A 20988-nucleotide genomic window follows, 5' to 3' on the forward strand; every position below is an offset into this window, starting at 1 on the left:
AAGAGGGCTGCGCTAGTCGATTCACTTGTGACAGGAGGAGGACTGGAGACGGGGGTCGCATCGCACTGGCATTTCAGACTCAGAGGCCTCTTACACACGTCAAACCACGTGACTTCCATTGGAAAAGCATTGAGCTTGAGGCGGCCATGAACACAGACAGAACAGATCATGTCCGTCCGGCATGTGTCCAGAGCAGCAATTGCAGCCTGCCCCGCAGTCCTGCACTGCGCGCAGGCAGTACAGTAGAGAGAACAGTGAACGGTGTGAGACTTGCTTGCTTGCCTTGCTACCGCTGGTTTCCCTCTGGTTTGCGCACCGAGCTACTAGCTACTAACCACCAGTTAACTTGCCAAGTTGCCATATGCTTAAATATTTTATAAAATCAATCGGATTATCACAGCTGAAGAAGCGTCAGGTTTTCGTCATGTTGCACTGAGTCTCGTTAACCCAGCTGGCTGCGATAAATAAAACCTAATTATTAATCAACGTCACCAAACGATCCATGGTTAACTACACGCTACACGTATAGCAACTTCACTTCAGAGGAAACTAAGGGAGGGAGCTGCAGCTGCTATTCGTGTTTAGCCTACTCACCAGTCAGTCACCACCACCACTGTATGGAATCCATTAGAATGATTGGAAATGGAAGTTATGGAACATTAATAGCCTATTCTAACGTGAGTTACATACATCCTTTATTTCGATAAATCCGTTGATCTCCGTTCTCACTTTCACACTGAGACACGGCGCCGCTGTGCCGCAACGCCGATCTACAAGCTCACAACGCGTCGCGCTGCTTTTTTTTCTCTTTTTTTTCTGTCAGGCTTTTGTCGGGCTTCGGGCTTAACATTATGGTAATTGTTAGGGTCGGGCCGAGCCTCGGGCCGACCCAGTTAGGGTAGGGTCGGGCCGGGCCATAATTTTTGGGCCCGTTGAGAACTTTACGCTCCATTACACAACTATGTGTGTCCCTGGCTGTGTCTGTCTGTTTGTCCGGCTGAAACACCTCAGCAACACCACTGGATGTCACTGTTGCGCAGCGTCTCTCACAACACACACACACACACACACACACACACACACACACACACACACACACACACACACACACAAGGGAGGAGGGCTTGTACAGTACAGTACACTACAGTACGAGAAGTACAGTATAGTACAGCAGGTGTTCTCAACCCGTGGGACGCGACCCCTAGGGGGGTCGCCAAATTATTTTGGGGGGTACACATAGTACATGCATAAACTTTCCTTAATGATTATATCTGGTTTCAGTATTCATTTATGATATATTTTCTCTAATATTAAGGTTATTTTTGCAGTCAGTTTGTATTGGGGGTGGGGAGGGAGAGGGGGGGCAGGGGTCGCGAGACATGGCCAAAGCATTTCCCGGGGTCCCCAGCCAAAAACGTTGAGAACCCCTGTAGTACAGTACAGTACTATTGCACTGCTCAGTTCACACACACAGGTGTGATTTTATGTCTATGGTTGGCATCACCCAACCTGAGGGGAGGGAGCGTGCCGTTGAGAATTCAGAGAGGTGTATTTAGACATCTATTCTGTGCTTGACTGCATGGGAGCCGTGCGGTGGAGGTCACGGAGGTCTGGTGTGATGTCTGATGTGAATTTATCCCCACCTTGTTGAGATCCAGGGACGTGCACACATAGACATTAAAGGGGGCTTCAGCCCCTGCCCTGTCTGTAAAACAACTGCCCTTCCAGACCATGAATGCAGCATGATGGTGAAAGAAATACAAATGCCACACTCCTTTGCATGCCATGCCGGAAGGCAGCATTCAATTGTTTCTTTTTTTTCCTCCGAAGTCTCCTGAACTTGAACGCAGCATTTTGCATTGAACTAATTTGTTTCAAAATCCATGTCGTTACACCGCATCTTCAGTAGATAGAGTGCAGGGTTGCGCCCCGAAAATAGCTGATCTACAAGCTTGTAGATCTGCTATTTTGGGCCAAAAGTGCCTTCTTATGGGATTTCAGCCCCTGCACGTGCTTGTTGAGATCAATCCGGGGTCGGGGCTATTAATCAAAGATTCAGAGCCGTGGCACCGGACACCTACCCTAAACGCCGCCCATTTGACCCCGACGACGTGCAATCCCTAATACCGACCAGAAGAGAAGAGGTCAGCTGCCTGGACTACACAAGTGTGTGGAAAATGAGAATTTGAATAACGACTTAAAAAGTGGAAGGAAAAGGGGAGACGGAACAAAATGTTAAACTGGAGGTTGAGGTTGTGTGCACACAGACAGCAGAATGTCTCTGCTCCTAGTTTATCTCATTGTTTGAACACTGCTACTTTAATTAGGACAGGCCTGACTCTCTCTCTGTGTGTGTGTGTGTGTGTGTGTGTGTGTGTGTGTGTGTGTGTGTGTGTGTGTGTGTGTGTGTGTGTGTGTGTGTGTGGTGCAGTGCATGTGTTTGTAAGAGTATGTGTGTGCATGTTACCATACTGTCCCCATGTGGCGATCTATGGAACAGCAAATACCACAGACCGGTTTGCTTACACACACACATACACAAGCACGTGCACGCGCGTGAGCGGACACACACGCACGCGAGCGAGTGCACACACTCCAATGACACGCTGTTATATTTGGAAACACAATTTCAAGCTATCAGAACTGGCTAGCTATTCCATTTAGATAGGAGCCCTGAGAGTTTGTGTGTGCATGCGTGCGTGCATGTGCAGTCCGCGCAAACCTGTTACGCGCATACCGTCTGTGGTATTTATAGAGATAAAGATGGTTTCTAACTTTCTATACAGTGTGTGTGTGTGTGTGTGTGTATATATATGCGCCTATAATTCATTTCAGAAATAAAACTAGTGGGTGTCTGACTAGTGGGTGTCTGACTAGTGGGTGTCGGCTATCAACTTCCCAACACTAAAACTCAGCTTCCCATCATGCACCTGTGCACAGTATGAAGCTCCACAGCGCCACTTTCTCACCTGTTGGTACCCTAAACATATAGGGACAGACAGATAGGGACAGACATTGCTGGACATTGGAGTGGCTGCACCACTCAAAAACGTAAATGAGTGGTACATTTGAAATGTGACAGAAGTCAAACCACAGAAAATGTTACATTATTCTCTTTGTCCTCATCGGTCTCTTTTATAATAATAAAAAACCACATACAATAAATAATAGCTCTTTTACCGTCACTCTGTCTTTACTGTGTGGTCACATATGTCGGAAGCCACGGGCAGCGGATCACCCCATTCGACTGGTATCATACCATTGAATGGGGCCAGTATGGCCGTTATCATACCATCAAAGGGGCATACTCACTGTTTCAGTATGTCATTATCACCGATTCGATGTGACGGGTGATAATGTCACTGATGTCCTGACGGAGGCGCGCCGTGTCTGGTGGCCTTGAGCCACGTGAGTCGCCGTGCCGAGCGTTGCGACGGCGCCGTCCGAGTTACGTCCCGATAGGCAGAGAATAGTATATATTAGTAGCCCCTAGTTTCCATGTTGGAAACTAGGGGCTGACCAACATATGCGCCCCCTTCACTTCAAACTTGTTCACTGGCATGGTTTTTTGATTGATTGAAGTATTTATTGACAGTTTGCAGAATTACAGTATACATTTCAAGTACAACTCAAATACAAAAACTATTAACTGTGAGTGGACGACACCATATAGCATTACACTTGTTTACAATAGGGCCCACCATTTTCAATTCATCAAATAATTTAGAGACGTACGAATATACACTTCTACATAGCCAAAAACAGGAAATCATCATAGGAGGTAAAAAGGGGGAAAAACATATACAGTGAGTGGGAAAAGGGGTGGGTGGGGGATTCAGATTTTACTGGCGCCAGTTTCAAGTTGCAGCCGTCCCTAAGTGCCCTTTGAGAGCAGTTTTGAAGGAGTCAAGGGATTTGCATGTCTTTATGACTGTTGGTAGGGCGTTCCACATTTTGGTGGCATAGGAGCGAAATGAATTTAGTCCCTTGTTTGTGCCGAATCTGGGTTGCACATGGTTTGTTGAACTCCCTCTGGCATGGTAAGACTGGATCATCAGACTCATCACGACTTCCAGAGCAGACGGTGAGAAGTTCAGTCACGTGAGAGAGACTCGGAGTAGAGTCTCTCCTTCTTCGCCTGGAAAGGAGCCAGCTTAGGTGGTTCGGGCATCTGGTTAGGATGCCTCTCGGACGGGCTTCTCCCTAGGGAGGTCCTCGAGGCACGTCCCACTTGGGAGGAGAGCCCGGGGCAGACCATGGGGCAGTTGGAGGAATCACATCGACTCACTGGCTTTGGAACACCTCGGGATCCCCCAGGAGGAAGTTCACACATCAATAACAATCACACAACAATTCATACTATGCCAATACAATCATAGTACACCGAAAATAGCCAATCTACATGTTCACAATACAATGCTTGTACTGTAGTCGTAGATCCTATTTTCAGTGTGCTCAACTAAGCAAATCAGACATAACTCTCTCTCTCTCTCTCTCTCTCTCTCTGCAAGAATGACACATGGGCTCAGCAAAGTGTGATGTCTTCCTTTTATTATAGCAACAGCGAACACAGACACAGGGTGGATCATGTCTCTGACCCTTTTTTCTGACCCTTTCTTCTCCGACCCTCTCTTCTCGCGTCCCACCAGCATTATAGGGTCAAAGATCTCATCAACATCACGCTCCCAGCAGCGGAGACACGGCTGCTTCCAACACAGCAGCACTGAAATGTGACGTGACTCATACCACGGTTTCTCCTATTAGCTGGCTGCCTGGGCACTGTGAGAGGGTGCAACTACAGATGTTATCGACAGATTTTCTCTTGAACCACTTTTAACCCTGGCGTTCCTATTTCGGGCAGCGTGCCATTATAGGCGAGATGTGTCGTGTGATACACGTCAGCTCGTATAGGTCGGCAATTTTCACTGTTGTGCAACGAAATATGCAGGGCGTAAGTGGTTAGCATCCTTCTAAAACGCTCTTCCTCTCATTCTGGAAACAAACAAACCGGTCGACAGAAGTAGGTTTGAGTGGTAAATTAATTCATGTAATTTGGGACCCAATAGATGTTGAAGTAATTGTAATGTCAACTGTTAAAAGCAGTTAGTGTGGGTGTCAGCAGGAACAGCTGACATTTTTGGAAAAACGGCTCTGCGGGACACTGGGCAATTACACATCAAAGCTCCGGAACCTAAATAATAATTATGACAAACTCAAAGTTAGTTCCTATGGTTAACCAGAGTCCACCTACGATGCTACTTTATACTACGTGGATAACATTATTATACTGTACACTACATACTGTTCAATCACTCTGTTTTCAATAACCTCTCTTCTTTCCAAGATATAGCTATATACTGGACGTAATTTATAGTTTTGTTTGGCTGTTTGTGTTTTCTTTTTCTTACATCTGTACACACAGCCATCCTGAAAATGATTATATTTCCATTCAATATCACTTTTTGTTCATTTTATTTATTTTTTCCTATGCATTTTCCTTTAATTATTCCATGTATGATTCATGTCATTTGTTTTTCCTTTTTTCTTAATCTCCATCTTCAAGCATCTTGGAGCTTCAAGGTTCCCTGACTCGTCTCTGTCACAGTCAGTTAAACTCAATTTAAGTTCAACACTATTTCGTAGAACGTGATAGAAAATAAACTCTACGCGGTAAAATCCTCAGCGTTCATCTATATATACTTGTGTACTGCATCTCTGAGTGGGAAAAAAAGTCACCAAATGGACCCTCCCTTACAGGTCCATTTTGTGTCATTTGTACACTCTCAGCGTTAAATTAACACTGCCGTTTTTTTTTTACAGTGTATAAAGGCTCAAATTCAATTTAATTCGGTGTGGAGAAGCATTATGTGCATTAAGCCCGAATTCCAATACCCAAAATCTCGGCCACTCGCTCACTCACACTCGCTCACTCCAGCATGCCGGTGTTACGGTGAAATTGGTGACCTGCCGTAAATATGTGACCATGTCTTGTGGACTTCACATAACTTGCGTGGAGGTCTTTAAATATGTGGCCTAAATACCAGCTAGGTTGAACTCTGCTAATGGAGGTCTTTAAATGTGTGGCCTAAATACCAGCTACCTGTAGGTTGAACTCTGCTAATAAACAAACCACAATCATTTACGTTGGGACACTGACGTTATGTGATGTCAACACGATTGTGTTTCAGCAGGTAACAAATTGCACCGTAACACCACCATGCTGGAGTGACCGAGTGTGCAGAGTGATCGAGTGGCCGAGATTTGGGGTATTGGGAATTCGCCTTAGAGTGTGCATTGTTTGACTTCCTTCCTGACTATGTACTTCCTACTTCCCCCTCCTAGTGGGGGTGGGGCTCTTGACCCCCCTGCCGGAGGGTGCTTTGGGAGGGGTGGGGCTGGTTGGGGCTGAGGGGGGGGCGGGACTCGGCGCAGCGACCTCCTTGGACTTGGGCATTTCGATGGGGAGCTTGGGAGGGATGATGGTTTTGCCGCTCACGGTCGGCTTGATTTCTGGAAGCTTCTCACCGGATTTGTACACAGCGACCTGATGAGAGACAGGAGAATAACAGGGAGAGAGAGAGAGAGAGAGAGAGAGAGAGAGAGAGAGAGAGAGAGTTAGAACAGTGGTTCCCAACCTTCACTGGATTCAGGGCCTTCTTGACGATATCGAAAGTGCTCCGCGGTCCACCCATCTGACCACTTAAAAGTAGGGTAAAGTGATATTTTTTGCTGATGTTAAAGCTCTGTATGGCGATAGTAAACATTGCTAGTATAGTGCGTTTGTTCAGTAACAGGAGTCGCCCCATCTCTCATATGAAGATATATATATAATGTTAGACATGGACATAAGATACATAGTTCTAAAGTTGGACGTAGACAGAATTATTTACACAGTAATAATATCATAAAATGAAATTAAAGATATGCTTATAGAAAACTACAGGCACAAATACATATTTATGAGTTATTGCACTTGTTTTATGTACAGAAGTTTGTATGTATTATGCATTAAGGCGGGAACCCCTTTTGGTGTTTTAAGCATTGTTATAATTTAGCTATTGAAAAATAGCAGATCTACAAGCTCATAGCGCGCCACCGAGTGGCGCGCTACGAGCTTGTAGGTCTGCTATTTTTGAAAAATCGTGAAAATAAAATTTAAAAAAAAATCTTTTTCTTTTGAAAATAATTTGGGGACCCCCTAAAATAATTTGGCGACCCCCCGAGGGGTCGCGACCCACGGGTTGAGAACCCCTGCATTAAGCGGTAATACAGGAGGGGGGAGCGCTATACCAAGGGCAACTAGCACTGGTAAACTGCAGGCTTAGATCAACACACCAGGACCCCAGTGCCAAATCTGCCAATATATCATATAGCATGACCTCAAATGCATTATTGTGATTATACCACACAGTTCCATTATCAATATGTATTATTAGTGCGTGTGTGCGTGCATGCGCGCGAGAGTGCAAGAGTGCGTGCAAGAGTGCATGCATGCATGTGTGTCTGTCTGTCTGTCTCAGTATCTGTCCAGAGCTAATCTCTCAAACCCGCTGGAGCGAGCAGCAGTGAAAACTTTTTTGTGCACACTGCCGGTAAGCCAAGGAAGTCACTCAACCCTAGATTTTTTAAATCGGCCTCACGGTGGTGCAATAATCACTTTACTTTTTGGCCTGTGACTCTTGAACCGTATACCGTCGTAGGCCACACAACCAAAACATATTTTACCTTGGATTCCGTGGAATCACACAAAAAGGTATCATGCATACAGACGGTATACTGTAGATTACCAGTAAGACACCCTGAGGGCGAGGTCGCGCTGAAACAACAGGTCTGGGAATGACCATAATTATGGCACTTTTTTCCCCCTTTTTCTTTTGATGTTTTTGGGGCAGGTAGGGCGTAAAATGTGTGCTAATTAGTAAGGCCAGGCGGAGCCTCTGACAGCCCAGTTAGGGCCCAGGTAGGGCCGGGCCTTAATTTCCGGGCCTGTTGATAACTCTAGTTTTCGCCGGCTGCCGAGCGCGGCTGCGCTAATGACTTTGGGGAATGGACAGGTATCAGTCAAAGATATCGAAGAGGAAGGACGGGTGGGGAAGGATCAGCATAATGGAATGTCATAACTAGGGTTGGGATTCGGAACCGGGTCCATTTCAGACCCGGTTCCGACATTGCGGATCCGGAGCCGGTTCCATCGTTTTTTTATTAACGGTTCCCCAAACGGTTCTCATCAGTCGTCATTTAGCTCCGCTGTGTCTGTGTGTGCATGCAAGCAGAGCCTGGGGTGACGTCACCCCACCTACAGAGTGAGTGGGGTCGGGGAGGATACGCCCACTGTTCTGTGCATTCAGCGACCGCCGTGGAGCGAGTGGGACACTGGGACAGTATGTCGCACAGATCTCTCTCCAGTGTGGTTAACAGAGTGGTTAACAGAGAGGGAAATGACTGAGGCTGAGCAGTGAGCACGCAAAGTGCAATAAATGCGATGCTATAGTTCCCTCTGCAAAGGTTGTTGCAACTTGTACCACGTCCACATTGAGGAAACATCTCAAAATCAATATGCCTACACGAGTCCACAACTCACGAGAATAATCTAGGCACATCGCGTTTGTGAGCCATGCGGAAAGCCGTGCCCGCTCTCCCCGCAGCTTCACCACAGCCGACGGGGGACGATCTGATGCAAGGCTGGTTTACTTTCTCCAGGCTAGTAACGTAATAGAAAATAAAAACTACTAACGTCTACAGAGCTTTTCATTAGGCGTATTGTACAACTGTTGTTAATGGTGTTAATTTAGAACGCCAATGACTCGACGTCTTTCTGTCTGATATTTTATGAATCACGTTAACTATAGAGCCAAATCAATTTGTCTGCACTTATTTTTTACAACTTATAAGCAACTCAACTGCTTTTGATTTGGCTCTAAATTAATCGCGTGACTGTTGAGAGCCCAGCGTTTAGATGCATATACCTCCATAGATTGATTACTTTATAAACAGTTTGCAGAAAAAAGCACAGGAACGTAGCCTATACAGTTCAATACAAGGTCTGCTAAGAGGATTTTATAATCCAAGAAAGCACTATGGCTTGTTTCCATTAGGGTAAGGGGTCCTTCATATTACATTAATCTGAACATTAAAGACAACATTTGTCACCACAACAATATCATTATTGCAATGTATACTGTATATTTAATATACAGTAGGCTACAAATTGCAATATACAGTACAAATTGCAACAATGATATTGTTGTGGTGGCTAGCTGCTGGTGGTGGTGGTGAAGTTTAAATAATAGTGCCACCTCATAATTGTAAAGTGCATTTTCAATAATTGAATTAATGAATTTGTGTTTATTATGTACTTGTTTAGGTTAGTTATAATATAAGCATAATCTATGTCAGAAAAAAGGGGGAAAAAATAATATTAGGATCCGTTAAGGGAACCGTTAGGAACCGGAACCGTTAAGAGGGATCCGGGAAGGATCCGGAACCGTTAAAATCCTAACGAATCCCAACCCTAGTCATAACAGGTCAGCTCCATATACTGTATGGAGATCTAAGGGTTTGACGAGGTCAGATCAACATGGTGTCCGTGAGGCCAGATATAGAGTTGCTGGCCGGCTCCATATATGCAGATCTAGGTGATGATTCAGTCTTCTCCATGTATGGCTATCCAGGGTTTCAGGAGGTCAGTGTCAGTGTTGTGCCAATCAATCAAGGTCAGTGTCCTGATCTTCATATATGGAGACGCCGGCCATACAGTATATGGAGCGTGTCTGGACTGGACTGATTGACATGAAATGCAGGTTTTCATAGTAAACTGCGACCTACGGTCGCAAATACCTTTTACTACATAAATGTGACAAATGTCAATTAATTAGAAAAGCCCCTGAATGAATGTTTATTGCAGAAACATGATCTCGGTAGTCATCTTACAATGAGTGTCAAACTGCTTTTTGACATGCCATACGTTTGGCTTTCAATTTTTGAAGGAGGGGTGTATTTCTTAAATGCCATGTAATGAACGCAACATTCTGTTGAGGGGCCTCTATAAAGCATACCTCCAAAAAAATAGAGAACAGATTCTACTAAATTTCTACTCTTCTAAATTCTAAACAGTTTTCTGAAAAGCGTATGTAACCACATATCAGTGGTTTTCAAACTATTTCATGTCAAGGACCCCAAAAATCCTGTGTACTCGGCCGCCGATCCCCATCTGAAAATGTGTTGTTCCAGGGACCCTCCAGAAGCAAACATTTGAGTTGAAAACATTCACCGTGAAAGAAAATATAGATTTGCGCCACATTTTCCCGATTGTTCCACAGCTAAAGTTTAAAATAATGGTTAAAGTGGTTAAAAGCTAAGGTGACACCAGATGTGTCCTCAGGTCTAAAGGTGCGTTCAGACTTGGATGGTTAGAGCGGCGCGATTACATACAAAGTCTGTAAACGGGACGAACTAAGGCAAATGTATGCACTCAGGTCTGAATGCAGCTTAAGTGGGTTAAATCCCGCCAGAGTCATTCCTACTCACCACTATGTCGATGGACTCTCCACCGTATTTGTTCTGGACGGTCATGGTATATCTGCCTGAATCGTCCATGGAGACTCCTTTGATGGTCAGACTGGCAAACCGTCCCTGGTCCAGGGACACCACGTACTGAAATAATGAAGACAGAGCCATGCGTATGTTAACCAATAACCACTGAAAACCTCTAGCTTCAGCTCAGTGGCCTTGTGGTTAGAGTATCTGCCCTGAAACTGGGAGGTCGGGGTTCGATCTTCATCATACCAAAGACTCATACCAAAGACTGAAAAATGGGACCCAGTGCCTCCCTGCTTGACACTCAGCATCAAGGGTTGGATTGGGGGTCAGTCCCTGCGACATACTAGCGTCATGTCCAAGGCTTGTCGGCAAGGCTTACAGTACTTTTACTTAAACCCTCTTGTCCACTGGGTCGCGGACACATTGTTTTGGGTCCCCTTATTTTTTGTTTCCTACATTTGGTTAATTATTATTATTTCAAACATTAAAAAAAAGAAAAGGCAAAAATGTTTTTTATTTCAGTAATGAACAAATAAACAAAACAATCTAAGAAATTCCATAAATTAAAACATTTAAGAAGTAGTGAAAATATCTCCAAGCTCACCGCGCGGAGTGAAGAGACGTGTTGAGCTTGTAGATCTGCTATTTTCCCTAGTTTGGGTCCTGGGAGAATGTCTCATTTCAGTTTTGGGCCACGGGCTAACATGTTTGGAAACCACTGCTGTAGTCTATACTTGCTAAACTGGACCTGAATTTTCTCTGTCTACACCAAATCTCTTCGCCAAAAAAGAAGCCGATCTGTAGATCTGCTATTTTTGGATAATGTTCGCACCAGAATATGGACGCTGGGGGGTTATAATGCTGGGAAATATGAAGACAAAACCAAGTATATATGAGCCACTGTGTCTCCGGAGGAAACGTTTTGCCTCCATAGTATTGCTTCACTCCCTCCTATGGATTCCAGAGAATAATATTTTATTTGATCTATTTTTATGCACCCTAATTATGTTTTGTTGAGAGATTTGGGAGATTGATCCCATGTTGTATCATACATAAATATGCATCATACTGTACTTGTGTTATTGTAGGAATCCCCATAGAGGCTTGAAGAGATGCCTTTTGGCTCTCATTTGCAGTATACTACTGTATATCAACCCTTGTATCTTCATGCTTTTCAGTTTTCCACAAATAAAATGTGCAAATACATTTTAATTGTTGTAAGACAGTGTCACACAAAAGTAGCAAAAAAAATGTGAGCTTCTAGATCTGCTGTTATTTTTGAAAATGTAGCAATGACCTACCCGAAATAGGGTATGAAAGTGGTTAAGTGGTTCTGTCCCTTAAATGGTATTTTGGTCCAGCGTCACCCGCTATCTATTTGGCCGACACCGGTATTCGCGCGCCGCGTAGAGGTGTGGTCATGGCCGTGTTGGCACGCTTTCCCCTAAATTGCTATTTTGGTCACATACATTAAAGGCGATGGTGGATTTTAAAAGCACCCGTAAGGCTTGCCAAATTAGTTTGGTAGAGCGGAGCGCGGCCACGCCTCAATGGAGATGTCCAGGCACTGAGGCAGGCTGCCACATCTCTCCATATTCTCCTATGCATCTCTTTGTAATTTTCCTATAATCAGCAGAAGTGAGTGCCTGCCACTTCCTTGTGTCCATTGTGTTTATATAATTGTATAGTCAAAGAAGTTATTTGTGCCAGGCATTGTGCGGCGTGTGCAATTCCATTTGCTCATTGAGTTCATCACCCCATAGCAGCAAATGGGGTTTAATCTGATTTACCGAACTTTCCTTTTCGCTTCATACCGTTCCGTAGAGACGGCCTACACGCACGATCTATATACCAAATGAAAGCCCTAATTTCGTAGTTTACATAGACCTTTTTATGTGTTATGTTTAAATGGCCGAGATTTGAGCGAGTTGTGACTCAATGAAAAGATGAGTGTTCTTGGGTCTGTGCGGGGTGGGGAAAAAAAAGAGAAACGGCACGGGAGGGGAGGGGGGGGGGGGGGGGGGGAGCAGGGCGCATCACAAGTGAGACTTCAAGGCAGCAGCACATCACTCTTCCATGGGCTATAGACCATAAGGCTATGAAGCAATATAGAACTGGGCATAACGGGCAACGGATATGGGATCTCTTAAAGGCAATGGCACGTGGACTAGTCTCGCGTAGCCAGACAACTATTCCACAATCTCCGAATGCTATATAGAGTGTGGACCTATATCCCCCATGAGCTGAGTAACGGAAGCTGCCATTTCCGTTCACGAAAATATACTTTAAAATATCTTTAGAGCTTATTTTTTATTTCCTTTTCTGCTAAGCAACAAGCTATATATGCTTAGATGTTTTCAATTTATATTAGGATAAATGTGCACGACTGTAAAGACGAAACGGAAGTGGCTCCACTTCCGCTTTATAGTTTACTCATGACAGCTCTTCCGTTGGTCCATACATCAGACTGTATGATGAAGCATTTGGAAAACAGTCTGGTAACGCGAAACTACATGTGGACTGGTGATTGGTGTAATTATTGTAAGGCCCAAACCACACCTATGCATAATATAACGGGTAACAGAGGTGTTTTAGGGATTTAGACAGGTAACCAAAATACCAACTTTAGTGGGGGAACACCCCTTCCCCACTACTAAATCCCAAAACAGTGTAGTAGTGTAGTAGCAGTTTAGAAAGATCGAACGAAAATGGAGCCCTAAGGGCTCTATTTTAGTCCATGCTAAACCCCTTTATCCCTAAACTACTATTTTGAAAAATATTTTTGAATAGTACAACTAGCCGTTCTACATCGACACGTTGTGAGCTTGTAAAATGTTTTTCAAAATCAGCTATTTGTTGCTTCAGGGTCCCTTTCAAGGTGACCATTTTGTTGACCAGATGTAGCATAGCATCTAACGACCGAATGCTATTATTCTACTGAGACTATAGCGACGGGACTGTGATGGGCCGTCAAAAACGCATGTTTTGATTAGAATCATAATCTGAGAGTTGGTAAGCAAATGGACCCTTATAGATCTTTAACTCTTGAGAGCGTAAAATGAAACCAAATGGACCCTTATAGATCTTTAACTCTTGAGAGCGTAAAATGAAACCAAATGGACCCTTATAGATCTTTAACTCTTGAGCGTAAAATGAAACCAAATGGACCCTTAGCGGCTCTAATTGGTTTTACTTTACGCTCTCAAGAGTTAGATTATTGTTAAACTTCGCCATTACTTATCTAACGACAACTAAATATCCTACGTTTTAGGTCTGAGAGGCTAAATGTCATCAAACGGTGGTCGACTGTGACTCAAATGCAGAATAAATAATGGACCGTGACATGTAAAGGGTTGAAATTAAGCCACTGCTCTACTGTAGCATTTACCTGATCATCTGGACATACGTCGGCACCGTTCTTCATCCAAGAGACCTGAGGCTTGGGCTCACCACACACTGTGCACGTCAGACTGAGGGTCTGTGTGTGAGAACAGAGGCACGGTTAGCTACATGAATGCTGTATATACACACACTGCAGGTCAGACTGAGGGTATACTGTAGCTAAATGAATGCTGTATAGGCTACTGTACGTATACACATTCACACTGAAGAAGCAATCCAAAGGGATGCAATTAGGGATGCACAATATAATCGGTATAGCATAATCGGAATCGGCCATAAAAATGCCATATCGCTATCGGAACGGTCTCAAAATAATAGATTATTTAATCGGTTTTCGCCAGGAAAAACAAATTTAAAAATGAAAAATTTGTCAATGAGTTCAATATAAATCAAACGTGTCTAGTACCTCTAGTCTAGAACAAAAGCCAAATCAAAAAATTTTCTACATTTAATTTGTGTACTCATCTCATTTAGTAGTCATTCAGTGTCAAAACAGACACATGGAAAAGAGTATAGGCTATTGATTGAATACTTTATTAACAGGCTTTGGGCCAAGCCCCTAGGCTTATTTCCATTGTGGTCCTCTGTATAATATCGGAATCAATCGGTATCGGCAGATATGACCCTGCAAATAATCGGAGATCGAATATCGTTTATAATTTCATAATCGTGCACCCCTAGATGCAATACTAACTATACATTCAACTCTCAAATTCACATGCACCCATGCATGCACACACAAACGCGCACGCACACACACGCACGCACACGCACGCACACACACCAGTGGTGCGTGGGCCAAGTTTTTTTCATAACCTGCCTGCCCCGCCCCGCCACAGGAGCCAACCCGCAAAACAATCTATGAATGAACGACCCGCCCACCCCGCGATCCGCAATAAACCTTTTCAGCACCCAGCAAGTCCAGTCCATTCAATTGCTTTCGAGAGAGAGAGAGGGGAGGGGGGACTGGGCCATTTTCCCAACAATTATTGTGCAGCATTCCGACCGTTAAAAATCGGTAAAACCACGAATGGGCCAGTTATAGCACCACAATGAGGCTCATGTGAAAAATTTCAATATGCATTTCTTCCTCTGCCAGGTGGGAATGTGCATGCAAATTTCCCCTCAAATTACATTCTGCGTTCATGATTTGAGGCATTTTGTTCAAAAGGACCAATCCTGCAAACTTTGGAAGGCAATCTTAGCCAATATGGATTGAATATGGGGAAGTCATGTGATCAACACGGACCTGTCCAGGTCCGTGTTGATCACATGACTATAGAGATGGTGTGTATACCGATTTGCGTGATGTATGGATCAAATGTGTACGAGTACTATAAAGAAATGTGTTTTGCAAAAATCTGCCTCATGGTGGCGCTATAACACAGTTGTGGAAAAATTGGGCCAGAGGTTTGTCGTTGGTATCAAGGTGTGCACAGTTTGGCATCGACCGGGTCAACGGTGCCGGAGATTAGCTGTACACAGACGGACGGACGGATGGAGGGACGGAGTGTAAAACATACTCTATCCATGGCGTCGACCTGGTGGAGACAATAAATGTCATATGCCGAGAGAGAGAGAGAGAGAGAGAGAGAGAGAGAGAGAGAGAGGGAGAGAGAGAGGGAGAGAGAGAGAGAGGAGGGGGAGGGAGAATTATTGAGTGCGTGTTGCGTTTACAATCAGTTGAGGAAACGGCCCCATACAGGTTCGGTTTTAGGATAGACAATTCATATTTTCCCTGTCCTTTAGAACTGTGTACAATACATGACGAGAGAACATTAAACCATGTGACAGTGAGTGTCCTGACTACAACATTGTCCAACAACATTACATGGGACATAAATGGCAAATGGTGAATTTATATAGCGCCTTTATCCAAGGCGCTTTCCATAGATTGTGTATTACATTCACCCAATCACACACACATTCATACACCGATGGCGGCGGAAACCATGCAAGGCACCAACCAGCACATCAGGAGCAATTAGGGGTTCAGCGTCTTGCTCAAGGACACTTCGACACTAACTCTGGGGGAGCCCGGGTTCGAACTGGCAACCTTGCGGTTACCATCCAGCCACTCTACCCCTGAGCCACCGCCGAAATAAAGTTGACGTGCAGCGATCGGTCCAGGATATCAGGAGCATATCATTAGTGGCAGCTGTAAATACTTGATCAAATAAGCAACACATTGACAACAGAGAAACAGGGAGAGCAGGAGAGAGAGACACAGAATAGGAGAGGGAAAGAAGGTACCACAATGCTTTTTGTCCTTTTTGGGGGGGGGGGGGGGGTTGACCCACCGCGCCCGCCCCAAGATAATTGCGCTGAGAACCTTGACACGTCCGTCCACTGCACGGGTCAACCCGCGGGACCTGCAGGCAACGTTCTGGCCCGTGTATCGCACGCGCACACACACACACACACACACACACACACATATACACACTTGCGCGCACACACACATGCGCGCACACACACACACACGCACGCACGCACACACACACACACACACACACACACACACACACACACACACACTCTACCTTCTTTTCCATGATGGTGACCACATCAGGCAGGCCTCCCACGACCTTACCACGGTCTGAAATCAAACCCCAAAGCCAATTATTATTTTATGATCATTTTTTTATGAAATCGTTTTTTGTCTTTAGAGGGACGGCCCTTACTGTCACAAAATGCTGCCAACTTTTAATGCAGGCACCGAATTGAATGTGACGTTCGCAAACAATGTCCTCCTCGCCATTAAAATGAAAACTATTGCAGCGAGCATGCAGCGAAACGTAAGCCTGATTTACACATTAAAGAAAATAGTACATCTACAAGCTCACCACACATTGAATATAGTAAATCTACAAGCTCACCACACATTGAAAATAGTAAATCTACAAGCTCACCACACATTGAATATAGTAAATCTACAAGCTCACCACACATTGGAAATAGTAAATCTACAAGCTCACCACACATTGAATATAGTAAATCTACAAGCTCACCACACATTGAAAATAGTAAATCTACAAGCTCACCACACATTGAAAATAGTAAATCTACAAGCTCACCACACGTTGAAAATAGTAATGCGCCACGCAACAAAGTATAAATCAGGCAAAAGCGAAATGTGAGATGCAGACCGATAGAGAATGGAGTGAGTGATACACAGGATAGTGATGGAGAGAGAAAGATTATGGGCCCAAGCTATCTTGCACGCATCCTTACCCTAAACTCAGTAGCCATATTTTACTATTTGGAAAAACATTTTGAAATTGTTCAACTAGCCGATCTACTGTAAATCGACACGATGTGAACTTATAGATCGGCTATTTGAAATATTAACAAAACCTTTTTGATACAGAGACAGTCATGGCGGCAAGACTGACTGTTCAGGAGAGGAGAAAAACAGATTTATTTTTTAATCCAAAATGAGTTAATAGCACAGGCGCACTCTTCACATACTAGAGCATGTCTGAAATGAATGTAAATATGAAATAAATGCTTAAACATGTAGCTAGGTGTAATGTTAGAGTCCACAGAAGTGAACTTTTCAAGCCTGTTTTCTCAAATCGCTGTTTTCTGCTAGATAAGTCATATCTCCAAAACTGGTGGATCAAACTGAACAACCAATATGCCAATTTGAAGCTATGATTCCCTGCTTTCACATGGTATGAAAAAACAAAAAACAAACAAAAATCAATGACTTAGCCTCAGTCAGAAACAAATTGTAAAAATAAAAAGAATCACACGCGCCCCCTTTAAGGTGAAGAAGTTCATCTACACAGATGTGGCCCCCAGACCTGAACTGGCTAGTATTATTAAAGGAGAATTCCATACTAGAAGGCTTTATTCCCTTTATTTGTAGTTGTTACGTCCCCACCGAAGAGGTCCAGTTGTTATTTTGTGCAAAAGTGCATTATTGGCTATTTCCCCTACCATAAGCCCTCAATGGGGGTTGGGTTTTTGTGCTAATTCGCTTATTTCCATCAAAATAAGTAGTAAAGTGTGCTGCTTGGGATACTATTTACATTATGAAGAGAGGATATATATACAAAAATAATGTTTTTTGAGCGATGGAAATAAGAAAATTAGCACAACACCCCATAGCCCCATTCAATTCAATGCAATTCAATGCAATTCATTGAGGGCTTATGGTAGGGGAAATAGCCAATAATGCGCTTTTGCACAAAATAACACCTGGAGTGGACCTCTTTGGTGGGGACGTAACAACTACAAATAAAGGTAAGAAAGCCTTCTAGTATGGAATTCTCCTTTAATGCAGAATATGGTAAGGAAGCCACGCTTACAAATGCAAGAATATAAATGAATCAGAGGGGCGCTCTTATCATCGTACATCATCCATTCATTGTCAATGGGAATTTAACCTTTGTGTAGGACAGAAAAACGACACAATATAGCTGAATATAGGTGGGGCTAGCGCCCCTCAAAAATGGCAAAGACGTTTAGGAATAAGGGGTAAGGCGGCGTGCAAGATAGGGCCCTATGTATAGAATGAGAGAGGCGCCCAGGCCACTGGTCTAGTGGTCCGGGCACCTAGGCTGCAATGCCGCGTCGCGGGTTTGAATCGCGATCCCGACGACCTTTGCTGCGTGCCAATCCCTATCTCTCTCTCTCTCTCTCCCCCTCCTCATTTCCTGTCAGCCTACTGTCCTATCAATAAATGCATAAAAGCCCCCCAAACAATCTAACAGAATAAATAAATAAATGAGGTATATAGATCAAGAGAAAGGCAGAGAGAGAAAGAGGAACAGAGACAGAAATAGTGGTAGGTTTGGGACACGAGATATATCATGTTAGACTGGGACATTATGAAGATAGATAATGTTGGACGTAGACTGGGACATATGAAGATATATAGTAGGCTGAGGAACTTATAAAGATATATAGGTATAGTGTTATAATGTTGGACATAAACAGATAAAGAACATGGACTCACTCATTTCCGCGTACGCCTCGGATCTGAAATGCACAGAGAAGCATGTTAGATAGGATTCTCCATTAGAAACATGTTAGATAGGATTCTCCATTAGAAACATGTTAGATAGGATTCTCCATTAGAAACATGTTAGATAGGATTCTCCATTAGAAGCATGTTAGATAGGATTCTCCATTAGAAACATGTTAGATAGGATTCTCCATTAGAAACATGTTGGATAGGATTCTCCATTCAACTTAAAGAGCTTTGTGGCTGTATCAAGATGTGCCTCACGTCACCACTACAGCAGGCATATCATAATAACAATAAAAATACACTTTATCCATAAAGCATTTATCGAAAGAAAGTTATAGTGCTTTAGTGCTTTACATAAGACTGAAGGACAATCGAAACAAAACAATAAAACAACAGTTAGCCGTGCAACAGAGCAGTTTGAGAATCAAACAATAACATTTCAATATCTAAATTATGTAAAGAAAGGCCCTTCGACAAAAGCATTCCCCATTCCTGGGGCATTAACCGTGCAGTAAGAATGTAGAAATAAAGAGAACGCTCAGAACGGTATAACAGAATAACAAAGAAAATGCACTCTATGGAAAGGCTTTTTCATACAAGTACATTATAAAGATAGAGTGCCGTGATTCTTGTACTTTTTCTGTTTTGTTAGTGTCTATGGAGTTAAAATTACTCAAATAGACCCCCATGTGTGGTTAGAATATTCAAATAGCCTATGTCTTCCCTGTGTATTTTTGTTTCTTCCTGAAAGCTGAAAGCCTTTGAGTCAAAAGGACCAATCGAAATACACCAATTTTGTGACATCATAAGCCTAACCCCTCCCCCATTATCATACAACACACAGCTGTGGGCGAGGCTTAAGTTCTGGTGGGTGGAAGCCAGGTATACTTAATGAACTGGTGGGTGTGACTACATAAAAACATCATTTGTATCACTCTCTGTACACCTTTTTGGGGGGGAAAATCCTCATAGTGTAATCATAGTACTTGATGATCATGTTTTTTAAGGGGTGGGGTTGTTTGTCTACACATTGATGCGTGTCACTATTAATATAATAAAGCTCAAAGGACCAATTTCACTGTCGGGGAGCGCTCGAGACACCGCAGTGACGCACGCACACTGGACAACCCCAACCTCTGAGTAGGGTCGGTCAGTGCGGGCACTCGGCACACCCGTGGCACAGCGCACTAGATTTTCTAATGACGACACACCGAGTGCACTGAATAAACGAACGACAAGAGGGCCACATAAATATGATTAGAAGCCAGCCGTGCCATGCAGCGCCTTAACAGTAATCGGTAAATTCATTAAAAAAAATCAATCCTAAAGCAGACAGGCAAAACGTGTAGGGATGTTAGAATGGGAGTCATATTTTCTATTCTCCTAGTTTTAGTTAAACGTCTAGCAGCAGTGTTCTGTACAATGTGGAGCCTATTGACTGATTTTGTTTAAGGCATTTGAATACACCATTGCACATTCTACTAGTCAAGGTGCAAGGAAATGTAAAAGCACGTGTAATGGTGTAATGATTTTGGCGCCTCTGAAACGTCAGTCGACTAACGGGAGAGCAATTAACACCATCAGAAAACGATTCGACTGAAATGAGCAACTGCATGCATGAAGTAATTCAAGTCCAGCAAAAACAAAATGATTTCAAGATTTGAATAAATAAATTGGCTCAGTAATTGGCTCATTGAGAATCAATGTGAAATATTTGGTATAGTCACATTATGTTTTTTATGTGATTGACACATAACACAACATTTCTGGAATTACGCAAATAGATCACAACTGTTTTACTTGACGGTTGCAAACAAACAATTAGTAAAAACTGAATTACAAGGAAAAACATGTTAAGCAGTCAAAATATAAAATGGGCTGACGAATGAAGTTAATTAAAAGTATTTCTATGTTTGTTTTAGCATTACAACTTGAGGGTAAGAAAGTTGTGGCAAGGATTACAAAATAAAATCCTCAGTGATTGTACAAATGGAACCAAATGTACCCGGGTTCATTTGCATAATACAATACAAACAAATACAAGTACAGTTTTATTTATCCAATGA

At 43.4% G+C, this 20988-nt stretch overlaps 1 protein-coding gene across 2 annotated transcripts in view; it reads right to left on the reverse strand.

Moving 5' to 3' along the window:
- Window positions 1-6185: 6185 nt before the first annotated feature.
- The window catches only part of myom2b (myomesin 2b), a 74286-nt gene continuing 59483 nt past the window's right edge, over window positions 6186-20988 (reverse strand). The window contains exons 35-39 of one of the 2 annotated variants that reach the window (XM_079497653.1): window positions 18908-18930; window positions 16485-16540; window positions 13928-14017; window positions 10528-10653; window positions 6186-6544 (exon numbers count right to left, since the gene is read on the reverse strand). In XM_079497653.1, coding sequence (XP_079353779.1) covers window positions 6326-6544; window positions 10528-10653; window positions 13928-14017; window positions 16485-16540; window positions 18908-18930 — 514 coding nt within the window. In that variant the 3' untranslated portion in view covers window positions 6186-6325. Of the gene's footprint in view, window positions 6545-10527; window positions 10654-13927; window positions 14018-16484; window positions 16541-18907; window positions 18931-20956 lie in introns of those variants that run through there. The other variant, XM_079497652.1, reaches the window with a different exon arrangement.

This window comes from Electrona antarctica, assembly GCF_951216825.1.
Source record: "Electrona antarctica genome assembly, chromosome: 3".
Classification (NCBI taxonomy): Eukaryota; Metazoa; Chordata; class Actinopteri; order Myctophiformes; family Myctophidae; genus Electrona; species Electrona antarctica.